General features: G+C 41.9%; 1 protein-coding gene across 3 annotated transcripts in view; it reads left to right on the top strand.

Moving 5' to 3' along the window:
* Positions 1 to 745: 745 nt before the first annotated feature.
* Positions 746 to 18,683, top strand: part of Znf143 (zinc finger protein 143) — a 31,546-nt gene continuing 13,608 nt past the window's right edge. Inside the window, exons 1-8 of one of the 3 annotated variants that reach the window (XM_027410070.2) lie at positions 746 to 867; positions 9,304 to 9,422; positions 9,947 to 10,039; positions 10,723 to 10,806; positions 11,453 to 11,536; positions 15,119 to 15,315; positions 17,891 to 17,965; positions 18,342 to 18,461. In XM_027410070.2, coding sequence (XP_027265871.1) covers positions 9,311 to 9,422; positions 9,947 to 10,039; positions 10,723 to 10,806; positions 11,453 to 11,536; positions 15,119 to 15,315; positions 17,891 to 17,965; positions 18,342 to 18,461 — 765 coding nt within the window. In that variant the 5' untranslated portion in view covers positions 746 to 867; positions 9,304 to 9,310. The remainder of the gene's footprint in view (positions 868 to 9,303; positions 9,423 to 9,946; positions 10,040 to 10,722; positions 10,807 to 11,452; positions 11,537 to 15,118; positions 15,316 to 17,890; positions 17,966 to 18,341; positions 18,462 to 18,683) is intronic. The other 2 variants (XM_027410069.2, XM_027410068.2) reach the window with 2 other exon arrangements.

Raw genomic sequence — 18,683 nt, 5'->3', positions numbered from 1 at the left:
AGTCGGTCGACTTCAAACTGTAGAGCCACAAGTTCACGGACACACTAGATCATTCGTCCTATCTACCAGCGGAAGCTCGGCTCCGCCGGAACTGCAGCAGCAGCAGCAGCAGCAGCAAGCTCAAATTCCCACCGCACGGCCGTGCCCCGACACCGGGCTAGAGCAGGAGGTGTGGAACCCGGTAGCGGCCATCAGCGACAGGGACACAGGAGCCCCAGAGTGAAGGCCTCGGCCCCGGCTCAGAGAGTCCCAAGGGAGCGCGTGGGCCCCGTGCCGCACTACTACTCCCTTTATCCTTCCCCCCAGTGGAATAACACTCGTCGGTAGCAAGGCGAGGCCCATCCGGCCTCCGACTCGCGCTCCGGCAAGCCCACCGGACTCTCCAAACCCTCCGCCTCGGTCCTGTAGGGAAAATGGCTCCCATCACCCCATTTCCCTCCCGGGCAATCAAAAGGACCAACCTCCCTCCCTCGCCACAAAATGGCGCCTCCCGCTGGGGCCCCAGAATCGGCATAATTCACTTGTCGGTAGGGTGGAGTGGGACGAGATGAGCGGCTCTTCCAACCAGTCAGGCACAGAAGCTTTAATTCCGCCCTTGACGCTAGCCACTCAGACGCGGGCAGGAAGGACAAGCTATGATGACGTACTACAAATGGGCGTGGTTATAGGCGTTTTCCTGTCCGTCACTAAATTTGGGCCAATAGAGAGCAAGAGTCTTCCGGTGAGTGACGTAATTACAGCCCAATGGAGGCTAGGGGAGGGCTTCAGAATTGCTATGCGGGTTGCGGGGCCTGGGGGCCGGGCGGCTGTTTCCTGTCCTGGTGCATGGTGGTCGGACGAAGGAATTGTTGGAAAATTTTCTCGGAGGTTCGTATATAAATGTGTTTTTACCCAGTGTGCATTATTCTCCGCCCGGCCGCCGCCCTCAGCGCGACGGCACGGGCCCACTTGGGCCCCGGCTCTCCCTCCAGCTCTCCCCCATGCCCGGCCTAGGCCAGGCCGATCCTACGGCCGCCTTCGTAGCGGAGCCCGGGCAAAAGCGGAGTTTATTAATAACCCAAGGCCGCCACTCTGGGGCGGCGGAGCGTTTCTCGCCGAGGACGCCACCTCCCCCCACACCCCACGCCGCGCCCCGCCTGCTCCCGCAGGGGGCCATTGAGGGAGGGAGAGCTGGAGGGGAGGGTGGAGCTCTCGGGAGCCGGGCGGCTTTGCTCGGCTTGACCTTCCGCGCGGAGCGCATCCCCAGGCGCGCCGTGGCAAAGCTCATCGGACTGGGCCTCCGGGCCTCAGTTCAGAGCTAGCCCCAGTAGGGGCGCGGGCCCTGCGGCTGGGGACACTGCCTGCGCGTCGCACCTGGGTGTCTTCCTATTCTCATCGTGGGCATATTTGTTCTTTTTCAGATTTTTTCTTTAAAGGTCTCTGGCCTAACATAGAGTATTGAAAATAGCCATTTGTGATTTCCGTTTGCTTTCCTTTTGACCAAAGAACAAATGTGTTTTATAGTGGGACTTTTGTTCACTCTTTTAGCTTTTCCCCTTCCAGTACACGGTTTTAATACGTGGAAAAGAATACCACTGCCCACTTATTTGTTTAGAATCAAGCTTTGCCTTTACTTCTGGAAATATCCGAATCAGCTGGCATAGTCCGTTGAAATAGTTGGAAATTGCAAATTTCAGATTGTGTTTTAGTTTGGTTCTTACTTTTTCTAGGAAAGACATGTTCTGCTGTAGTTGGTGAAAACCTATGTAACACTTTCTTCATTCTAAGTGTATGTTAAATTCTTTGTGAAGTGTTGAGACTACAAAACATCAGTAAGAAGCATAAATTTAATCCTGACATTTTGACTGTTTGGGAGATTTAACCAACTCTACAAATACTCTCTTTTCTTTTTTGTCTTGAATAGTTTTTATCTGGGTTTGGTGGCTCTGTCTATAATTCCAACATTCAGAAAGTCTGAGGCTGGAGGAGTACCCCGAGTTCAAAGCTACCCTTTATTGCATAGTTACAGCTAGGTACACACTGTGAGCTATTATCTCAGAATAAGTAAATGAATAACAAGGTTTTTAACAAAATTCTCATACCTTCAAATTCACCTTCTAAAACAATCAAAACTGGGCCTAGTAGTTCAACTTTCAAGGCTGAGATAGGAGAAATTACGAATTCAAGGCCTGCCTTGACTACAGATTGACTTTAAGGCCAACCTGAGCAACCTAGAAGTGAGGCCCTATTTCAAAAAAAATAATAAAAAGCAAGTTGGGATGTAGCATGGTGGTGGAGTGCTTACCTGCTAGGCCTTAAATTTAGCCCCTTAAGACAAATGAACTCACCTTGCTAATGCATACTTAATAATCCTAGTATGTGGGAGTAGAGACAGGAAGGTCAGGAGTTTGAGGTCATTCTTAGCTACATATTGAGTTCAAGTCCAGCCAAGAGCTTGTCTCAGGAAACGAAAAGTAAAAACTGCAGTCCTTTATTCCCATCAGCACTCAGGAGGCAGATAAATCTCTTGTTCATAGTCAGGGTTACTCAGAGAAACCCTGTCTCAAAAAGAAAAAAAAAAAATTAGTATAAATACTTGACTGTCCTGGTGCCCAAGGAGGCCAGAAGAAGGTGTCAGGTCCCCTGAAACTGTAGTTACAATGATTGTGAGCCTTTATGTGGGTGCTGGGAACCAAATCCATGTCCTCTGGAGTAACAGCCACAGGGCCGTCTCTCCAACTCCTTAAATGTACATTTTTATTTATTTTCTCTCTCTCTGTGTGTGTGTATGTGTGGTGTGTGTGTGTGTGTGTGTGTGTGTGTGTGTGTGTGTGTGTGTGTGCGTGTGCCACAGTACATGTGGAGGTGAGAAGGGAACTTGATGGAGTCTATTCTCTCTACCACCCTGTGGGTACCAGGGAGTTTCCTCTTGTCAGGCTTGGCAGCAGGCACTTTTCCTATAAGTCATTGTAGGGCCCTGTAGACACAGGGTTTTATGTCTCAGGTGTAATAGCCTAGTAACAGAACTGTGTTCCTAGCTGGGTGCTACCCATCTGTAATCCCAGCAAGTGGGCAGCAGAAGGATGATTGCTGCAGGTTCAAGGCCAGCCTGGGCTTCACAATGTGTTCCAGGCTAGCTATCAGGGCTACAGAGAAAGACCCTGCATCCAGAAAAGAAAAGAAAAGTGAGAGAGAATAAGAATGAGATTGCACGTACTATTTGCACTGCTAACAACGGGTGTAGGATTCTAATTTCTCCACATCCTCACAACTTTTTTTTTTTTTTTTGGAGACAGGATATTTCCATTTAGTCCTAGCATATCTCCATTTAGTCCTAGCTCCTGCTTTGTAGGTCAGGCAGGACTTGAATTCACAGAGATCCTCCTGCTTTGGTCTCCCAAGTACTGGAATTATACCCAGCCTTCTTTGCCAATTCCTGTTACTACCAGTCTTTTGCAGTTTTTTTGTCCCATTCTTTTTGAGACAAGATCATGCCATGTAGTCCAGAATTTAGCATCCTGCCTGACCATTTGTGTGCCATTATAGCCATCCTATTGAAGTGGGTTTGGTTTGCATTTCTTTGATTGCTAGTGTAGTTGACCGTTTGTTATTTATTTGTTTATTGTCTTTAATGTCTGTATCCTTTCCCAGTTTTTTTTTTTTAAGATTTTATTTATTTATTATGTATACAACATTCTGCTTCCATGTATATCTGCATACCAGAAGAGGGCACCAGATCTCATTATGGGTGGCTGTGAGCCACCATGTGGTTGCTGGGAATTGAACTCGGGACCTCTGGAAGAGCAGCCAGAGCTTTTAACCTCTGAGTCATCTCTCCAGCCCCGAATCCTTCTCCAGTTTAAAAGTTGGATTAGATTGGGTGTTGGTGGTGCACACCTTTAATCCCAGCACTTGAGAGGCAGAGGCAGGCAGATCTCTGTGAGTTGAAGGCCAGCCTGGTGTACAAAGCCAGTTCCAGGACAGCCTCCAGAACAATACAGAGAAACCCTGTCTCGAAAAACAAACAAACAAACAAACAAAAAAGTTGGATTAGGGCTGGAGAAATGGCTCAGCAATTAAAGGGTAAGGCTCACAACCAAAAAGTTAGATTATGTGGTGAGTTATAAAGCTTAATTATGTACTTTTTAAAAATTACACTTATTTGTGTGTGTGAGAGAGAGAGAGGGATGGGGGAGGAGGTGGAGAAGAGACAAGGCTGTGAGTTTGGGTGCTTATGTATGTCAAAGGACAAGTTGTGAAAGTCAGGCTTCTCCTTCCACCTGGTGAGACCCAGGAATTGAACTCAGGTTGTTAGGCTTGGCTATAACTCAGGTAGAGCACTTATCTGGATTGGATCCTCTGCAGTAGGATGAAATATTGAAAGTCTCTTCTCTCTACAGTTGTCTCTTAGTCCTTCCTATTCCCAGGAGGAAATCATTTGAATTTATATAGATGCTTGCTTTGTTATTATATACAGTTTTTAAAACCAGAGTAATCATATGAGGGACACTCTTCTGCTGCTTGCTTTTTTCCCCCTGACTATATATCTTGGACACATTTCTCACCCTTTTATATAGATCTCTTTTTTTTTACTGCTGGCTAGAGATCAAAGCCACAATCTTGCAAAATGGTAGTCAGGAGCTCTAGAACAGAGCTATGCCTAGAGAGGTGATTTCTTTTTACTGTCTCATGCTCCATTTATTGGTAGCATATTTAACATATCTTTTGATGAACTTTTAGGTTGTTCATGACTTACTGCTATTGCAAATAACATTTCATTAACCTGTACACACTTATACAAGTGTTTTTTTAAATTTTCATTAGTTTATTTGAGGGAGGGCATACACTTGCTGCAGTACCTGTGTAGAGGTCAGAGGTCAACTTGAGGGAGTCTCTCTCCTTCCCCTCTGTGGCTCCTGGGGTGGGGATCAGATTCAGGTCGTCAGGTCATTAGTGACATCTGCTGAGCCACCTCTTAGTCCCTCGGGAGTGTTTAATAAACACTAACAATCATGTGGTTAGACATCTTTGTGTTTATTTTGTGGATGAACATGATAGTGCATGTCTTTAATTCCAGCACTTGAGAGACAGAGAGAGGCTGATATTTGAGTTCAGGCCAGCCAGGGTTTCATAGTGAGTCTGTGTCTCAAAGAAAGGAAAGAAAGAAAGAAAGAAAGAAAGAAAGAAAGAAAGGAAGGAAGGAAGGAAGGAAGGAAGGAAGGAAGGAAGAAAGAAACCAAAACAAATAAAAAGATTTATTATTTTAATTATGTGTATATTGATGGTTCTATATATGAGTGTTATCCATGAATGTCAGTGGAAGCCAGAGGTATCAGATTCTCTGGAGTTGTAATTACAATCAGTTGTCAGCTGCCTATTGTAGGTGCTGGCAATTAAATTAGGTCCTTTGCAAGAGCAGTTTGTACACTTAATGGCTGAGCCTTCTCTCTGGCCCTCCGTTGTCTTTTTAATCATTGGTACCAAGTTATCCAATTACAGTGTGAATTTTTTTTAAACCTCCACACTGTATTTTTTTGTTTTTTTCTTTTTGAGACAGGGCTACTTTGTGTAGCCTTGGCTGACCTAGAGATCTACCTGCCTCTGCCAACAAATGATGGGATTAAAGGCTGTGTCCCACCACACCCAGCTTAAGGTGAGTATTTATGTATGTCAACATTGTATACACATACTTTTAAGTAGCATGCCAGTGGTAAAGATCTTAAGGAGAATGTACCAATGAAATTATAAAGTTAGGCTGGGTAGTGGTGGCACACGCCTTTAATCCCAGCACTCGGGAGGCAGAGGCAGGTGGATCTCTGAGTTCGAGACCAGCCTGGTCTACAAGAGCTAGTTCCAGGACAGCCTCCAAAGCCACAGAGAAACCCTGTCTCAAAAAAAAAAAAAAAAGAAATTATGAAGTTAGGTAGGAGACAGATTGAATTTCTGCTCAATTGGGGTTAATGCTGACAGTGTGGCGTAGCTATAAAAAGTTGTACTTTTTGTCCAATAGTTTTCATCCTGGCAGCTTTTAAATAATTAATTAGCTAATTAATTTTTCTGAGACAGAGTGTGTGTATGTGAGTGTGAGTGTAAGACATGCCATAGCACTTATGTGAAAGTTGGGGAAATTGGCTCTCACCTTCTATAATATGGGTCTCAGGAATAAACTAAAGTTGTTGGGTTTGATGGCAGGTACCCAATAAGCCATCATAATGGTCCCTAATGATTTTGTTTGTTTGTTTGTTCTGTTTTAGTGCTTCAGGACAAGTTTCTCTGTGTAACAGCTGTGGCCATCCTGGTACTCTGTAGACCAGGCTGGCCTTGAACTCACAGAGATCCACCTGCCTCTGCCTCCTGAGTGCTGGAATGTGTCCACCACTGTTGTTTTTTTGTTTTTTTGTTTTTTTGTTTTGGTTTTTTCGAGACAGGGTTTCTCTGTGTAGCTTTGGAGCCTATCCTGGCACTCACTCTGGAGACCAGGCTGGCCTCGGATTCACAGAAATCCGCCTGCCTCTGCCTCCGGAGTGCTGGGATTAAAGGCGTGGGCCACCAATGCCCGGCTTGTCCGCCACTGTTAACTGACCTAAATGATTATTTTTAATGAGAAAAAGTATGTGCCTAGTACATAATAAGAAAAATGATAAATGGCTTGTAAAGAAAAGATGTTTTGTTTGGTGCTAGGAATTGAGGCAGAAAAGAGTCGACATGCTGCTGAAGGAGTAACATGCTATATTATGGGTAAGCCACAGCCTCGTGGCAATATATAGATTCATAGAAACAGGTTAGTAATTACTTCCAGTGCTAGTCAATAAGAAGCCTAAGCCATCAGCCAACAGTTTTATAATTAATACATAGTCCCTGTGTTTATTTAGGGCTGAAGGGAGTCGGGACCTGGCAGGACGGAAACCTCCATCTTCACAGGATGAATGCATATTAAGCATTTAATCATGTGAACTTTGGATGCTCAGCTCCTAATGTGCTACAAAAGTAACCACCCACTCCTCACATTTTATGTGAATGAAGAATGATCATTATGAATACATGTTGGCCTAATAAAAATTTACAAAAGTGGGGGCTGGAGAGATGGCTCAGAGGATTCAGAGATCATTTCTGTAGTTTATTAGAAATTGAACCAGGCATGGCATCGAACTCCTTTAATCCCAGCATTCAGGAGACAGAGGAAGGTGGATATCTGAGTTCAAGTCCCAATAGTCTATAAAGTGAGTTCCAGGACAGCCAAGGCTACACAGAGAAGTTCTCCCTGTCTCAAAAAACCAAAAAGAAAGAAAAAATCGGGCTAGGGAATATAGCTCAATGGAAGAGCAGTTGTCTTAGCATGCCCAAGACCTTGGAAAATCTTCACATACACAAAAGATAACCTGATATACTTTCATAGGAAAGAAAACAAGTGAATACAGTGTTATCTCGAATTATACCACTAAAATATAAGTGTAGCAAGCAGTAGAGAATAAAAGAGATTTGATTTGTTAAGCTATTGAGAATCATTTTTCTCTATTTCTTTTTTGAGACAGGGTTTCTCTGTAGCTCTTGCCGTCCTTGAACTTGCTCTGTAGACCAAGCAGGCCTCTGTAGATCCACCTGCCTCTGCCTCCTGAGTGCTAGGGAGAATCATTTCTCTTAATTAAAAATTTTTTGAGGGGGGGCACTAGTTTTGAGACAAGGTTTCTCTGTGACTTTGGAGGCTGTCCTAGAACTAGATCTTGTAGACCAGGATGGTCTTGAACTCACAGAAATCTTCCTGCCTCTGCTTCCTGAGTGCTGGGATCAATTTTGAATTTTATATTACAATATTACAAGAAAAATGTAATAGTGTAGAAAACAAAGTAATGTTGGGTATGGTGGCATACTTCTTTAGTCCCAGCACTAGGGAAGAGACAGACAGAATTCTATGAGTTCAAGGCTAGCCTGATATACATACTGAGTTTCAGGACAGCCGTGGCTATATAGAGAGAGACTCTGTTTCTTTTTTCTTTTTTTCTGAGACAGGGTTTCTCTGTGGCTTTGAAGCCTGTCCTGGAACTAGCCCTTGTAGACCAGGCCGGCCTTGAACTCACAGAGATCCACCTGCCTCTGCCTCCCAAGTGCTAGAATTAAAGGTGTGCGCTATCAACGCCTGGTTGAGAGACTCAAAAAAGAAAAAAGAAAAAGAAAAAAATTTTCAAAATAAGGTATTCGGACCAGAAGAATGAGGGAACATCTGAGTGAACAGGAAAAGAAAATTGAAGTAGTTATAGTAAGAAGCAAAGAAAAATAAAAGGGTTTTTTTTTTTTTGTTTTGTTTTTTTTTGAGATTCTTTTTTTTGGGGAGGAGGGGAAGGGGTTGAGACAGGGTTTCTCTGTTACCCTGGCTGACCTGGAGCTCCTATGTAGCCAGGCTGGCCTCAAACTCCGAGATCCGCCTTCCTCTGCCTCTCAAGTGCTGGGATTGAAGACTTGTGCCACCAGCGCCAGGCACCAGTATATTCTTATTTACCTTTTCAGGCTAATGTTGGGACTTGGCATTATGCGTGCTAGGCAAGCACTATTGCCACTGGAGCTACAATCTTAAGGACTTATTCCCTAAGGAATGAAACAAACAAACAAAAATCTGGCCCTGTAATTTTGAGGTGGTGTGGTTTATATTGTCATTGTTTTGAGATAGGGTGGCAGAGAACTGTATAGATCAAAGTAGCCTCAGATTCACAGAGATCCTACCTCTAGAGTGCTGGGGTAAAATGCATGCACCTAGACACCCTAGCAATAAGTTTCTTAGTCTTACAGAAAGCAAACCTGGGCATATTTGCCAAACTGTGCTATGTAGATGTGCCCTTTAGCTATGTCAGTAGTATGTCTTGCTGGAGTTTTAAAAGATATTTGTTGGTTTTAATAGCCCTACCCTGCATATTAAGTGAAATTTCATCTTCTGTTAAGCATCATTCATACCTTTAACATTTTTTTTTGTTCACATGTGTTATTTGCAGCTTTTTAAAAATAAAAGTGATTGGTTGTTTGTTTGAGATAGGGTCTCACTGTATAGCTCTAACTGTTCTAGAATTCATGACGTAGACCAGGCCTTCTGAGTACTGGGAGTAAGGACATGTGTCACCATGTCCTGCCAAGATTTTACATTGTGTATTTAGTTTGCTCACTGGTGTGCATGTGTGGATGGTTTGTAGAAGCCAGTTCTCTCTTTCCTGTAAGGGAACTCTGGGATGAAACTCAGGTAATCAAACTTGAAAGTAAGTGCCTTTACCTGTGAGCCATCTCAGCTTTTATCACATGTGCATAATTCCTTGTTCTCAAGTGCTCGTCTTTTTCTTCAAGGTAGAAAATGTTGTTAGCCCAAATAAATCGGGATTCTCAGGGAATGACAGAATTTCCTGGAGGAGGAATGGAGGCTCAGCATGTTACTCTGTGCCTGACAGAGGCAGTAACCGTGGCAGGTAAGCCATTGTGCTTGAAAAGGATCATAGAAGTATGGAAGTTGCAGTTAAAGAACTTTTGTCCTTTTACTTTTTTTGAGGACTCCCATACATGCATCCAGTGTATCTTGATGATATCTAGACCCCTCCAACTCTGATATTTTCAGTTTGGCTAGATAATATTTTTGTAAATTCTAAAAAAAAAAAAAAAAGAAAGATTCTATTTAAGCCTCTTTAAGAGTTAAGCAACTTGCCTTTTGCCTAATTTTCATTTTATAAACATAATTAGCAGGCACATATGTAGCTATCTAAAAAATAACTTTGTTTTGGGGCTGGAGAGTTGGCTCAGAGGTTAAGAGCACTGGCTGCTCTTCCAGAGGTCCTGAGTTCAATTCTCAGCAATCACATGGTGGCTCACAACCATCTGTAATGAGATCTGGGACCTTCTTCTGGCCCAGAATACATACAGACAGAATAGTATATACACAATAAAGAAATAAATCTTAAAAAAAATACTTTAAAAAAATAACTTTGTTTTATCATAGATGGTGACAATTTAGAAAATATGGAAGGTGTAAGTTTGCAAGCTGTAACTCTTGCAGATGGTTCTACTGCTTACATACAGCATAATTCTAAAGGTATGTGCATCGTGGGTGGCCAGTTGGTTAATGCCAATGACTAGAACCCTTACCAACTAGACCTCCATCCCAATCTCCTAAAGATGCTGTATTGCATATGATACTGAAGTTGTTGCTTTGATAATTTTGGGCTGCCCTTTGAGATAGCTGAAAGATATTAAAACATGTAAGAATATATTTGGTTTTCTTAAAATGACATCGTCTCTGAATTGATGTTTAGTTTGCTTTAGGAAACAGCCCAGTTCTAAAACTCCTTTTTTGCATGGAAAACTGCCATGTGTATGTGGACAAAGGTATACATAGTTCCCAGGGGTGAGAGAGTGTCAACTGGATTCACATACACATACATGGCTATTCAGCTTCCCTGTGCTCAGGGTCATTGGTACTAAGTGGTTCTGAGCAGTACACAGAGGTTCAATGCATGTAGCTTACTGTGATGAGCCACTCTTCCTCTTGTATTTATCTGATTGAAAATTGGAGGGAGGAAGGATGGCTGAGGGAGGATTTTCTGCTTTCTATAGGGTCACTGGATGTGATATTGAATTGCCTCAGAACATTGAGGGAAGAACCAAGATGAACATGAGCTTAAGTAGTGTATGTTTTTATAGTTGATATCATTTTGAAATTGTATGAAGTTTTAAAATTTTTGCTGCTAATTTACTGGCTTAAATATTTTGTTCCAGATGGGAGACTCATTGATGGCCAGGTCATTCAGTTGGAAGATGGTTCTGCTGCCTATGTTCAACATGTCCCCATACCTAAAAGTAGTAAGTATTTAAGACACAACAGCCATCAGAATGGCACATGCTTTTAGTCCCAGACTTAGAGAAGGCAGGTCTCTGTGAATTTGAGGCTATCTTGGTCTATATAATGCAAGGTAGCCAGGATTACACAATGAGACCATTTAGTTAATAATAATAAACAAACAAACAAACAAAAAAACAGTATGAAAGAAACTCCCCTGATTTTCAGACCTCAGAATTTGCTGCCTCCAGCTTGTCCTTGCTACCTAATTTAGTCTGATTTCTAATCTTTCTCTGAAGAAGGGCCAAAAGACATCAGACAGAGGACCAAACTTAACCAAGACTCATCTAACAAATAATGGAAAAGACATTACTGGGCTGAGGCCAGGAGATTAGTAGACAGCAATCCTAAGGAAATGTGGCTGTGTTGGAGCTGAATCCCATGTCACTAATTTCATTCAATTCTCCTCATCCCTGGAATACATTCTTAAAACAAGTCTCCAGATTCCCTTTTCCTTGTAATAGTTTCTCAAAGCAACTTCCCTGAGATTACTTAAGATGTCCAGTGGCTCCTAAAGCAGGTGTATGTGTTCATCTGACTCTTGCTGCTGTGTGAGTTAGCTGGAACTCCCTGAAGATAGGTTATCTAAATGTAATCATTGCTCTTGAGCAGGGGACAGTTTGCGGCTGGAGGATGGGCAAGCAGTGCAGCTAGAAGATGGAACTACTGCATTCATTCACCATACTTCTAAAGGTACAATAGTTCTGTGAATATGAATAACATAGAGAAAGGTGGGAGTGTGGGGAAAAGAACTGTCTTTGGCTGCTGTAGTGTTGTCATGTTTTTATTCCTTGAAGTACAAAGCAGCAGGTTGGGACATTATTTAAGGAAAAACTTTGTGACGTTTTGAGCTGTCCAGGAACATTTTATCACAACAAACAGAACAGACTTTGGAGCCAGGTGTTTGAATACCAAGATCTGACATGAGTCCAAATTATGGTGTCTCTACTTGCACTCCAAAATGAGTATGTTAGCTGGGTGGTGGTGACAAATGCCTTTAAGACCAGAACTCAGGAGGCAGAGGCAGCCTGGTCTACAGTGCTAGTTCCAGGACAGACTCCAAAGCTACACAGATAAACCCTATCTCAACCACACACCCCTCAAAAAAATATTAGGCTAAATGTTACATTGAATATTGAGGCTTTTTTCTAATGTTCCTAGTGTTCCTATACAGGAGAGATGGTGAATTCTGCCTCACAGTATTTGTGTACATATTAAATGAATAGAAAACATATAGCCAATGCTAGAATTGGGGGTCTATGCCTGTAATCCTAGCATGTAGGAGGAAGCAACAAGATCACTGCAACTTTAAAGATAGCCTTGCCTCCATAGTGGACACCAGGACAGTATGGCTACAGGCAAAACAAAAAATAAATAAATTGCATAGTACAATGCTCATAGCAACTACTCAAAAAAGTCCATTTCTCTTTTCCTTTAAATATAAAATGATGCTTTTGTGTCTGTGTGTGTGTCACAGACTAGTCCCTTGGTTTTAAGACTCTTTCACTTCAGCTTTCCTCCATTGCCCCTTTGTAAACCATTTTCTGATGGAGAAGAATTGAGCTCTCCAATTCTTCTAATTCTAGTAGGTGCTTAGTGCTGTGGACTTGCTTCTTAGATCTGCCTTCATTATGTCCCATAAGTTTGGATATGTTGTATTTTCATTCTCGTTCAATTCTAAAGAGTTTTTCATTTTCTTCTTGATATGTCTTGACCCAGTTTTCATTCAGTAGTGAGTTGTTCAGTTTCCATGAATTTGTATAGTTTCTGTTGTTGATATCCACTTTAATCCATGATTGTCAGAATGCAGAGTGTTGAGTTTTTCTTATGTCTGTTGAGACTTGCTTTGTGTCCAAGTATGTGATAATTTTGGAGAAAGTCCCATGGCTCCTGAGAAAGTATATTCTTAAGTGTTGGGTAGAATGTTCTGTTAGGTCTGTTTGACTTATGGTGTTATTTAACCCTAGCATTTCTCTGTGTGAAGGTTAAGATGTGGTTTTAGCCATACTAGCGTTTGTTTTTTGTTTTGTTTTTTTTTATGAACTTGGATGCCCTTATATTTGGTGTATAAATGTTTAGAATTGCACTATACTCTTGTGGATTTTTCCTTTAATGAGTATGTACTATGTATCCTTCCCTATCTTTTCTGGTTAGTTTTGGTTTGGAGTCTATTTTGTTATTAAAATGGTAGCTATGCCTGCTTGTTTCTTGGTCTATTTGCTTGGAATATCTGTCCTTTTACCTACCCTAGGGCAATGTCTATCTTTGGTAAAGTGCATTTCTTGGATATAGCAGAAAGATGGATACTGTTTTCTTTTTCTCTCTCATTTTATTTTTTTGAGGGGAGGGTTGATTTTGGTTTTTTGAGATGGGGTTTTTCTGTGTGGCTCTGACTGTCCTTGCTCTATAGACCTCAAACACAGATCTTCCTGCCTCTGCCTTCTACACCAATAAGCTGGGCTTGTTTTTTGTTTGTTTTTCTTGATCCTGTTTTCTAATCTAGTCCATTAATATGTGCCTTTTTATTGAGGAATTATGAGGTCATAAATACCAAGAATTATTAATATCAATGTTTATTGAGTCCTGTTATTTTTGTTATGGTGTGGACTCTGGGGTTATTTATTCCTGGTGTTTTCTTTGATATGGTTAATGTTTTCAGGCTGACTTTTTCTTTCTTGTGTTTTTTGTAAAACTGGGTTGGTAGATAGTTATTGCTTAATTTTGATTTTATTGTAGATTTTTTTTCTCAGTTGTGATTGATAGTGTTGCTGGGTTTAGTAGTCTGGGCACCTGTGGTCTCAGAGTTTGTAGAACATCTGCCCAGGCCCTTCTGGATTCCAGAGTCTCCATAAGGTCAGGTGTTTTTTTTTTTTTTTTGGTTTTTCGAGACAGGGTTTCTCTGTGGCTTTGGAGGCTGTCCTGGAACTAGCTCTTGTAGACCAGGCTGAACTCACAGAGATCTGCCTGCCTCTGCCTCCCGAGTGCTGGGATTAAAAGTGTGCGCCACCACCGCCCGGCATCAGGTGTTATTCTAATGGACCTGCCTTTATATATGACTTGGTCTTTTTCTCTTGCAGCTTTTAATATCCTTTCTTTGTTCTGTATGCTTAGTGTCTTATGTGTCATAGGAAATTTCTTTTCTGGTCCAATTTGGTGTTCAGTATGCTTCTTATATCTTTATAGGTACCTCCTTCTTTAGATTGGGGAAGTTTTTTTCTATGATTTTTACCCCCTTGAGACAGGGTTTCTCTGTGTAGCCCTGGCTGTCCTGGAACTCACTCTGTAGACCAGGCTGGCCTTGAACTCAGAGATTCACCTGCCTCTGACTCCCAAGTGCTGAGATTAAAGGTATTCGCCACCACTTCTCAGGTCTATGATTTTATTAAAAATAAACTTTATTTTTATTTTCATGTCTTGAACTGTTCTCATTATTTCATTCAACTGTGTTTTCACAGTCCTCATGAAGGCATTTATTCATATCTTCTTTGAGGTCCTTGAGCATATTCATAATTGCTATCTTAAAGTCTTTGTTTTGTGCTTCAGCTAAATTGCATTTCTTGGGTCTGTTGAAATAGGTGTTACTGGATTCTAGAGGAGGTATACTGTCTTGGCTGTTCATGATTGTATTTTTGTGCTGGGTCCAGGCATCAGGAGTTATGATATTGGTCTTGTCTTTGTTGGGTGGGTGTTCCTTTTTTGGTAGCTGTTGCCATTTCTGGGTCCTAGGCAATTGTGGTAGCTTTGGGGTCCTTGGTAGAGAGTACTTCTGTGGGTGGACCAGTGACACAAAGGAATGGAGATGGGCTAGGAAGAAAGGCTGATATAGGTCATGGTAAGAGCTAGGGGGACTAGGCCTGCATCAAGAGGCAGAGTCTCTAGGGAGTAAAGGTTGGGTGGGAGGAAGGGCTCCTTGCAGGTAGGAGAAAGAGTAAGTCTAAAGAAAGAGGAATGAAAGAGCCAGGGAGACCCTGGATCTCTCAAGAGGCAGAATCCCCAGGTAGGGGAGATGGGTAGGGAGGAAGGACTCCTGTAGATTGTCTGCAGTAGGAGGAAGAGTAAGTTTGGGGAGACCAGAAGCGGGAACAGGAAATACAATAAAATCACCTACCTGTGTCTCAGCCCAGTGTTGGCCACTTGGGTCCATGGTAGAAAGTATTTTTCTGGATTAGTGACTGACACAGAGGAATGGAGATGAGCTATAAGGGAAAGCTTATAGAGGGCTGGTGGACTAATGTGATACTTTTAATGCAATGCCTTTCTTTTCCATTCCCTCAGATAGTTATGACCAGAGCTCACTTCAGGCAGTACAATTGGAAGATGGCACAACAGCTTACATCCACCATGCAGTGCAAGTCCCTCAGTCTGATACCATCTTGGCAATTCAGGCTGATGGGACAGTGGCAGGGCTGCACACTGGGGATGCCACAATTGATCCAGATACCATTAGTGCTTTGGAGCAGTATGCAGCAAAGGTATGGTACTTTGCAACTTCAATACCGTCTCTGGACCAGGGTGTGTAGTTTAGTTGTTACAGTATTTATTGTCACATGCATGAAGCCCTAGAGTCAGTACTAGCACAGCATAAACCAAATGTGGTGGCACACACTTGCAGTTCCAGCACTTTGGAAAGAGCAGGAGGGTCAGGAGTTGATTGTCATTCTTGATTACCTAATAAGTTGATAGCCAGCCTGGGACACATGAGATCCTGTCTCAAAGACAAAGTAAACAAAAAACCACCACCAAAAAGAAGAAGATCCAGGGCTTGGGGAGGTGGCTCATCAGTTAAGAGTACAGACTGCTCTTCTAGAGGACCAAGGTTCAATTCTTAGCACCCACATGTCAGCTAACCATCTGTAACTCCAAGATTTGACCTTGACATCTGACATCTCACACAGACATTCATGCAGTCAAGACCTCAATGCACATAAAATAAAAATAAGTCGTTAAAAAAAAAGAAGAGACAAAAGCAACAGCTAGCAATTTAAAATTAAAAATGTGAGTCATTACTAAAGAATTTAATTAACACTTATTTTCAAATAATTGAATGCTGGGGATGTAGTTCAGGCTTACAAATGATCACAGGTTTAATGACAAACTTGTGCTACATAGTGAGATCTTGTCTCAACAACAATTAAAGAAATGCAGAAAGAGCGAGAGAGATGGCTGGGTTAAGAACACTTGTGCTAGGTGGCAGTGGTGCTCATCTTTAATCCCAGCACAAATAAATTAAAAAAGAAATAATTGGGGAAGAATAACAGAATGAAGTACACTTTAAAAAATAAATAAATAGTTGATAATTTACAGAAAGGAAGTCAAGGATGAGTTCCATAAAGGACATAATAGAGTAGAAATCAGAAGTGAAATTAGAGATTAGAAAAAATGAAGGAGGGACTGAAGATCACTGACTGTTCTTCAGAGGACCCAGGTTCAGTTCTCAGCACCCACATGGTAGCTCACAGCTGTCTGTAATTCCAATTCCAGGGCAAAACACCCATGGCAAAACATCAATGCACATAAAATAAAAATAAATAAAGTTTTAAGAAAAGAGAGGGACTGACTGGAGCGATGGCTCAGAGGTTAGGAGTACTGGCTGCTCTTCCAGAGGTCCTGAGTTCAGTTTCCAGCAATTACATGGTGGCTCACAACCATCCATGATGAGATCTGGTGCTCTCTTCTGGCCTTCTGGGATATATGCAGGCAGAACTCTGTATACATAATAAATAAATTGTAAAAAGAGATGGGGAGAGGGGAAAGGTTAAGGAAAGCCTTGAATTTTATATAAAAAGACTAATTTTTGGGCTGGAGAGATGGCTCAGAGGTTAAGAGCAACTGGCTGCTCTTCCAGAAGTCCTGAGTTCAATTCCCAACAACCACATGGTGGCTCACAACCATCCGTTATGAGATCTGGTGCCCTCTTCTGGTGTGCAAATATACATGGAAGCAGAATGTTGTATACATAATAAATAAAAAATAAAATCTTCAATAAAAATATTTATTAAAAAAAAAAAAGACTAATTTTTGAGCCAGTCATGAGAGTGCATGCCTGTAGTCCCAGCTGCTTAGGTTGAATGAGGATCTCTCAAGTCAAGGAGTTCATGACACACTTGGACAATATAATAAAACCTCATCTAAAAAAGGAGAGAGAGAGAGGGTTGGGCAGCAGTGGAAAACACCTTTAACCCCAACATTAGGAGGCAGGTTGATCTCAGTGAGTTCAACACCAGACTGATCTACAGAGTAAGATCCAGGACAGCCAGCACTAAACAGAGAAACTCTGTCACGAAAAACCAAAAAACGACAATAACAAAAAATGTGTCTTGAGAAATGGAGGGGGGGGATTGAAGTATTTCCCTGTACTTCAATATATGTAAACTTTTGGGAGTTTTGGGAAGGAGGCATGGAAATGTGGCTATAATCTCAGCATCAGTGATGTAGAGGCAGAAATATCACAAATTTAGGTTCAGCTTTGACTGCATAATGAGTTCAAAACCAGACTGGACTACTTGAGACTCTATCTCACCCACTTACCCCAATTTGGAGGAGATGATGGTATGCTCAATGGTAGAGTGCAAGGTACATGGGGCCTTGGGTTCAATCCCCAGCACCCTGATACCAGGTTGCTTACTTTTTAATTTGGGAGAGTTTTTGTTGTTGTTGTTTGTTTTTGTGGGGTTTTTTGTTGTTGTTTGTGGGGGGGGGTTCAAGACAAGGTTTCTCTGTGTAGCCCTGGCTGTCTTAGAACTTGCTCTGTAGACCAGGCTGGCCTCAAACTCAGAGATTCACCTACGTCTGCCTTCTGAGTGCTGGGATTAAAGGCGTGCACCACCACTGCCTGGATGGGAAAATTTTAAAAATATACAATGATAGCCAATAATAAATCTGCATGTTACCTAGCCTAAACCATTATCAAAATATGAGATGAGACCTGGGGCTAGAGGTATAGCTCCTTTGTAAAATGCTTGTGTAATTTCAGTGAGGTCTTAGGTTCAGTCCCCAGCACTGCAAATAAGTAAGTTAAACCTTTTTAAAGCTTTTTTATTCTTTTAGGTGTCCATTGATGGGAGTGAAAGTGTAACAAGTACAGGATTGATTGGAGAAAATGAGCAAGAGAAAAAGATGCAGGTAGGTAAAGCTGAGGTAGGGGTGTGTGTGTGTGTGTTGTAGTTGGATTTTTCTTTTGGCTGCCAGCTCAGATAAGGACATGGAGACTTATTAATTATGAAAACTCGTCCTTAGCTTCGGCTTCTTCTCAACTAGCTCTTATAACTTAAATTATATTACCTAATATAATTTATATATATTGTATTTATATTAATCTACATTCTGGCATGTGGCGCTAACCTTTCTGCTATCTCAAACTCCTGTTTCATCTCCGTGTCTCCCTGGTGTATCTATGCATCTAGATTCTTCCTCCAGGTTTATCTTTATTGTGGAAACAGTAATTTCATCTATTTTATTTCTGTATAAATATCTCAAGTTGTATTTTATTTTTTTCTAGATTGTCTTACAAGGACATGCTACAAGAGTAACTCCTAAGTCTCAGCAGAGTGGAGAGAAGGCATTTCGGTGTAAATATGATGGATGTGGAAAACTCTATACAACAGCTCATCATCTTAAGGTACATAAGAGAGAAGTAGCTAGTCACAACATGCTATGGCAGGCACTGACTGCTTGCATGGTCAAGCTTTGACAACCCTGTTCACTCACATTCAAAAGATACTGGCACATACTCAAATTAAGGCACTCAAGAGCCTGGACAGACTCAGCAACTGTCTGTTCTCTAATAGCATAGATGATTTATCTCTGTATCCCTAATTCCAGCATATTGGCTGGTAGATAT

The sequence above is a fragment of the Cricetulus griseus genome, chromosome 3, assembly GCF_003668045.3.
Source record: "Cricetulus griseus strain 17A/GY chromosome 3, alternate assembly CriGri-PICRH-1.0, whole genome shotgun sequence".
Lineage (NCBI taxonomy): Eukaryota > Metazoa > Chordata > Mammalia > Rodentia > Cricetidae > Cricetulus > Cricetulus griseus.
This window is presented reverse-complemented; position numbering and strand designations above follow the sequence as displayed.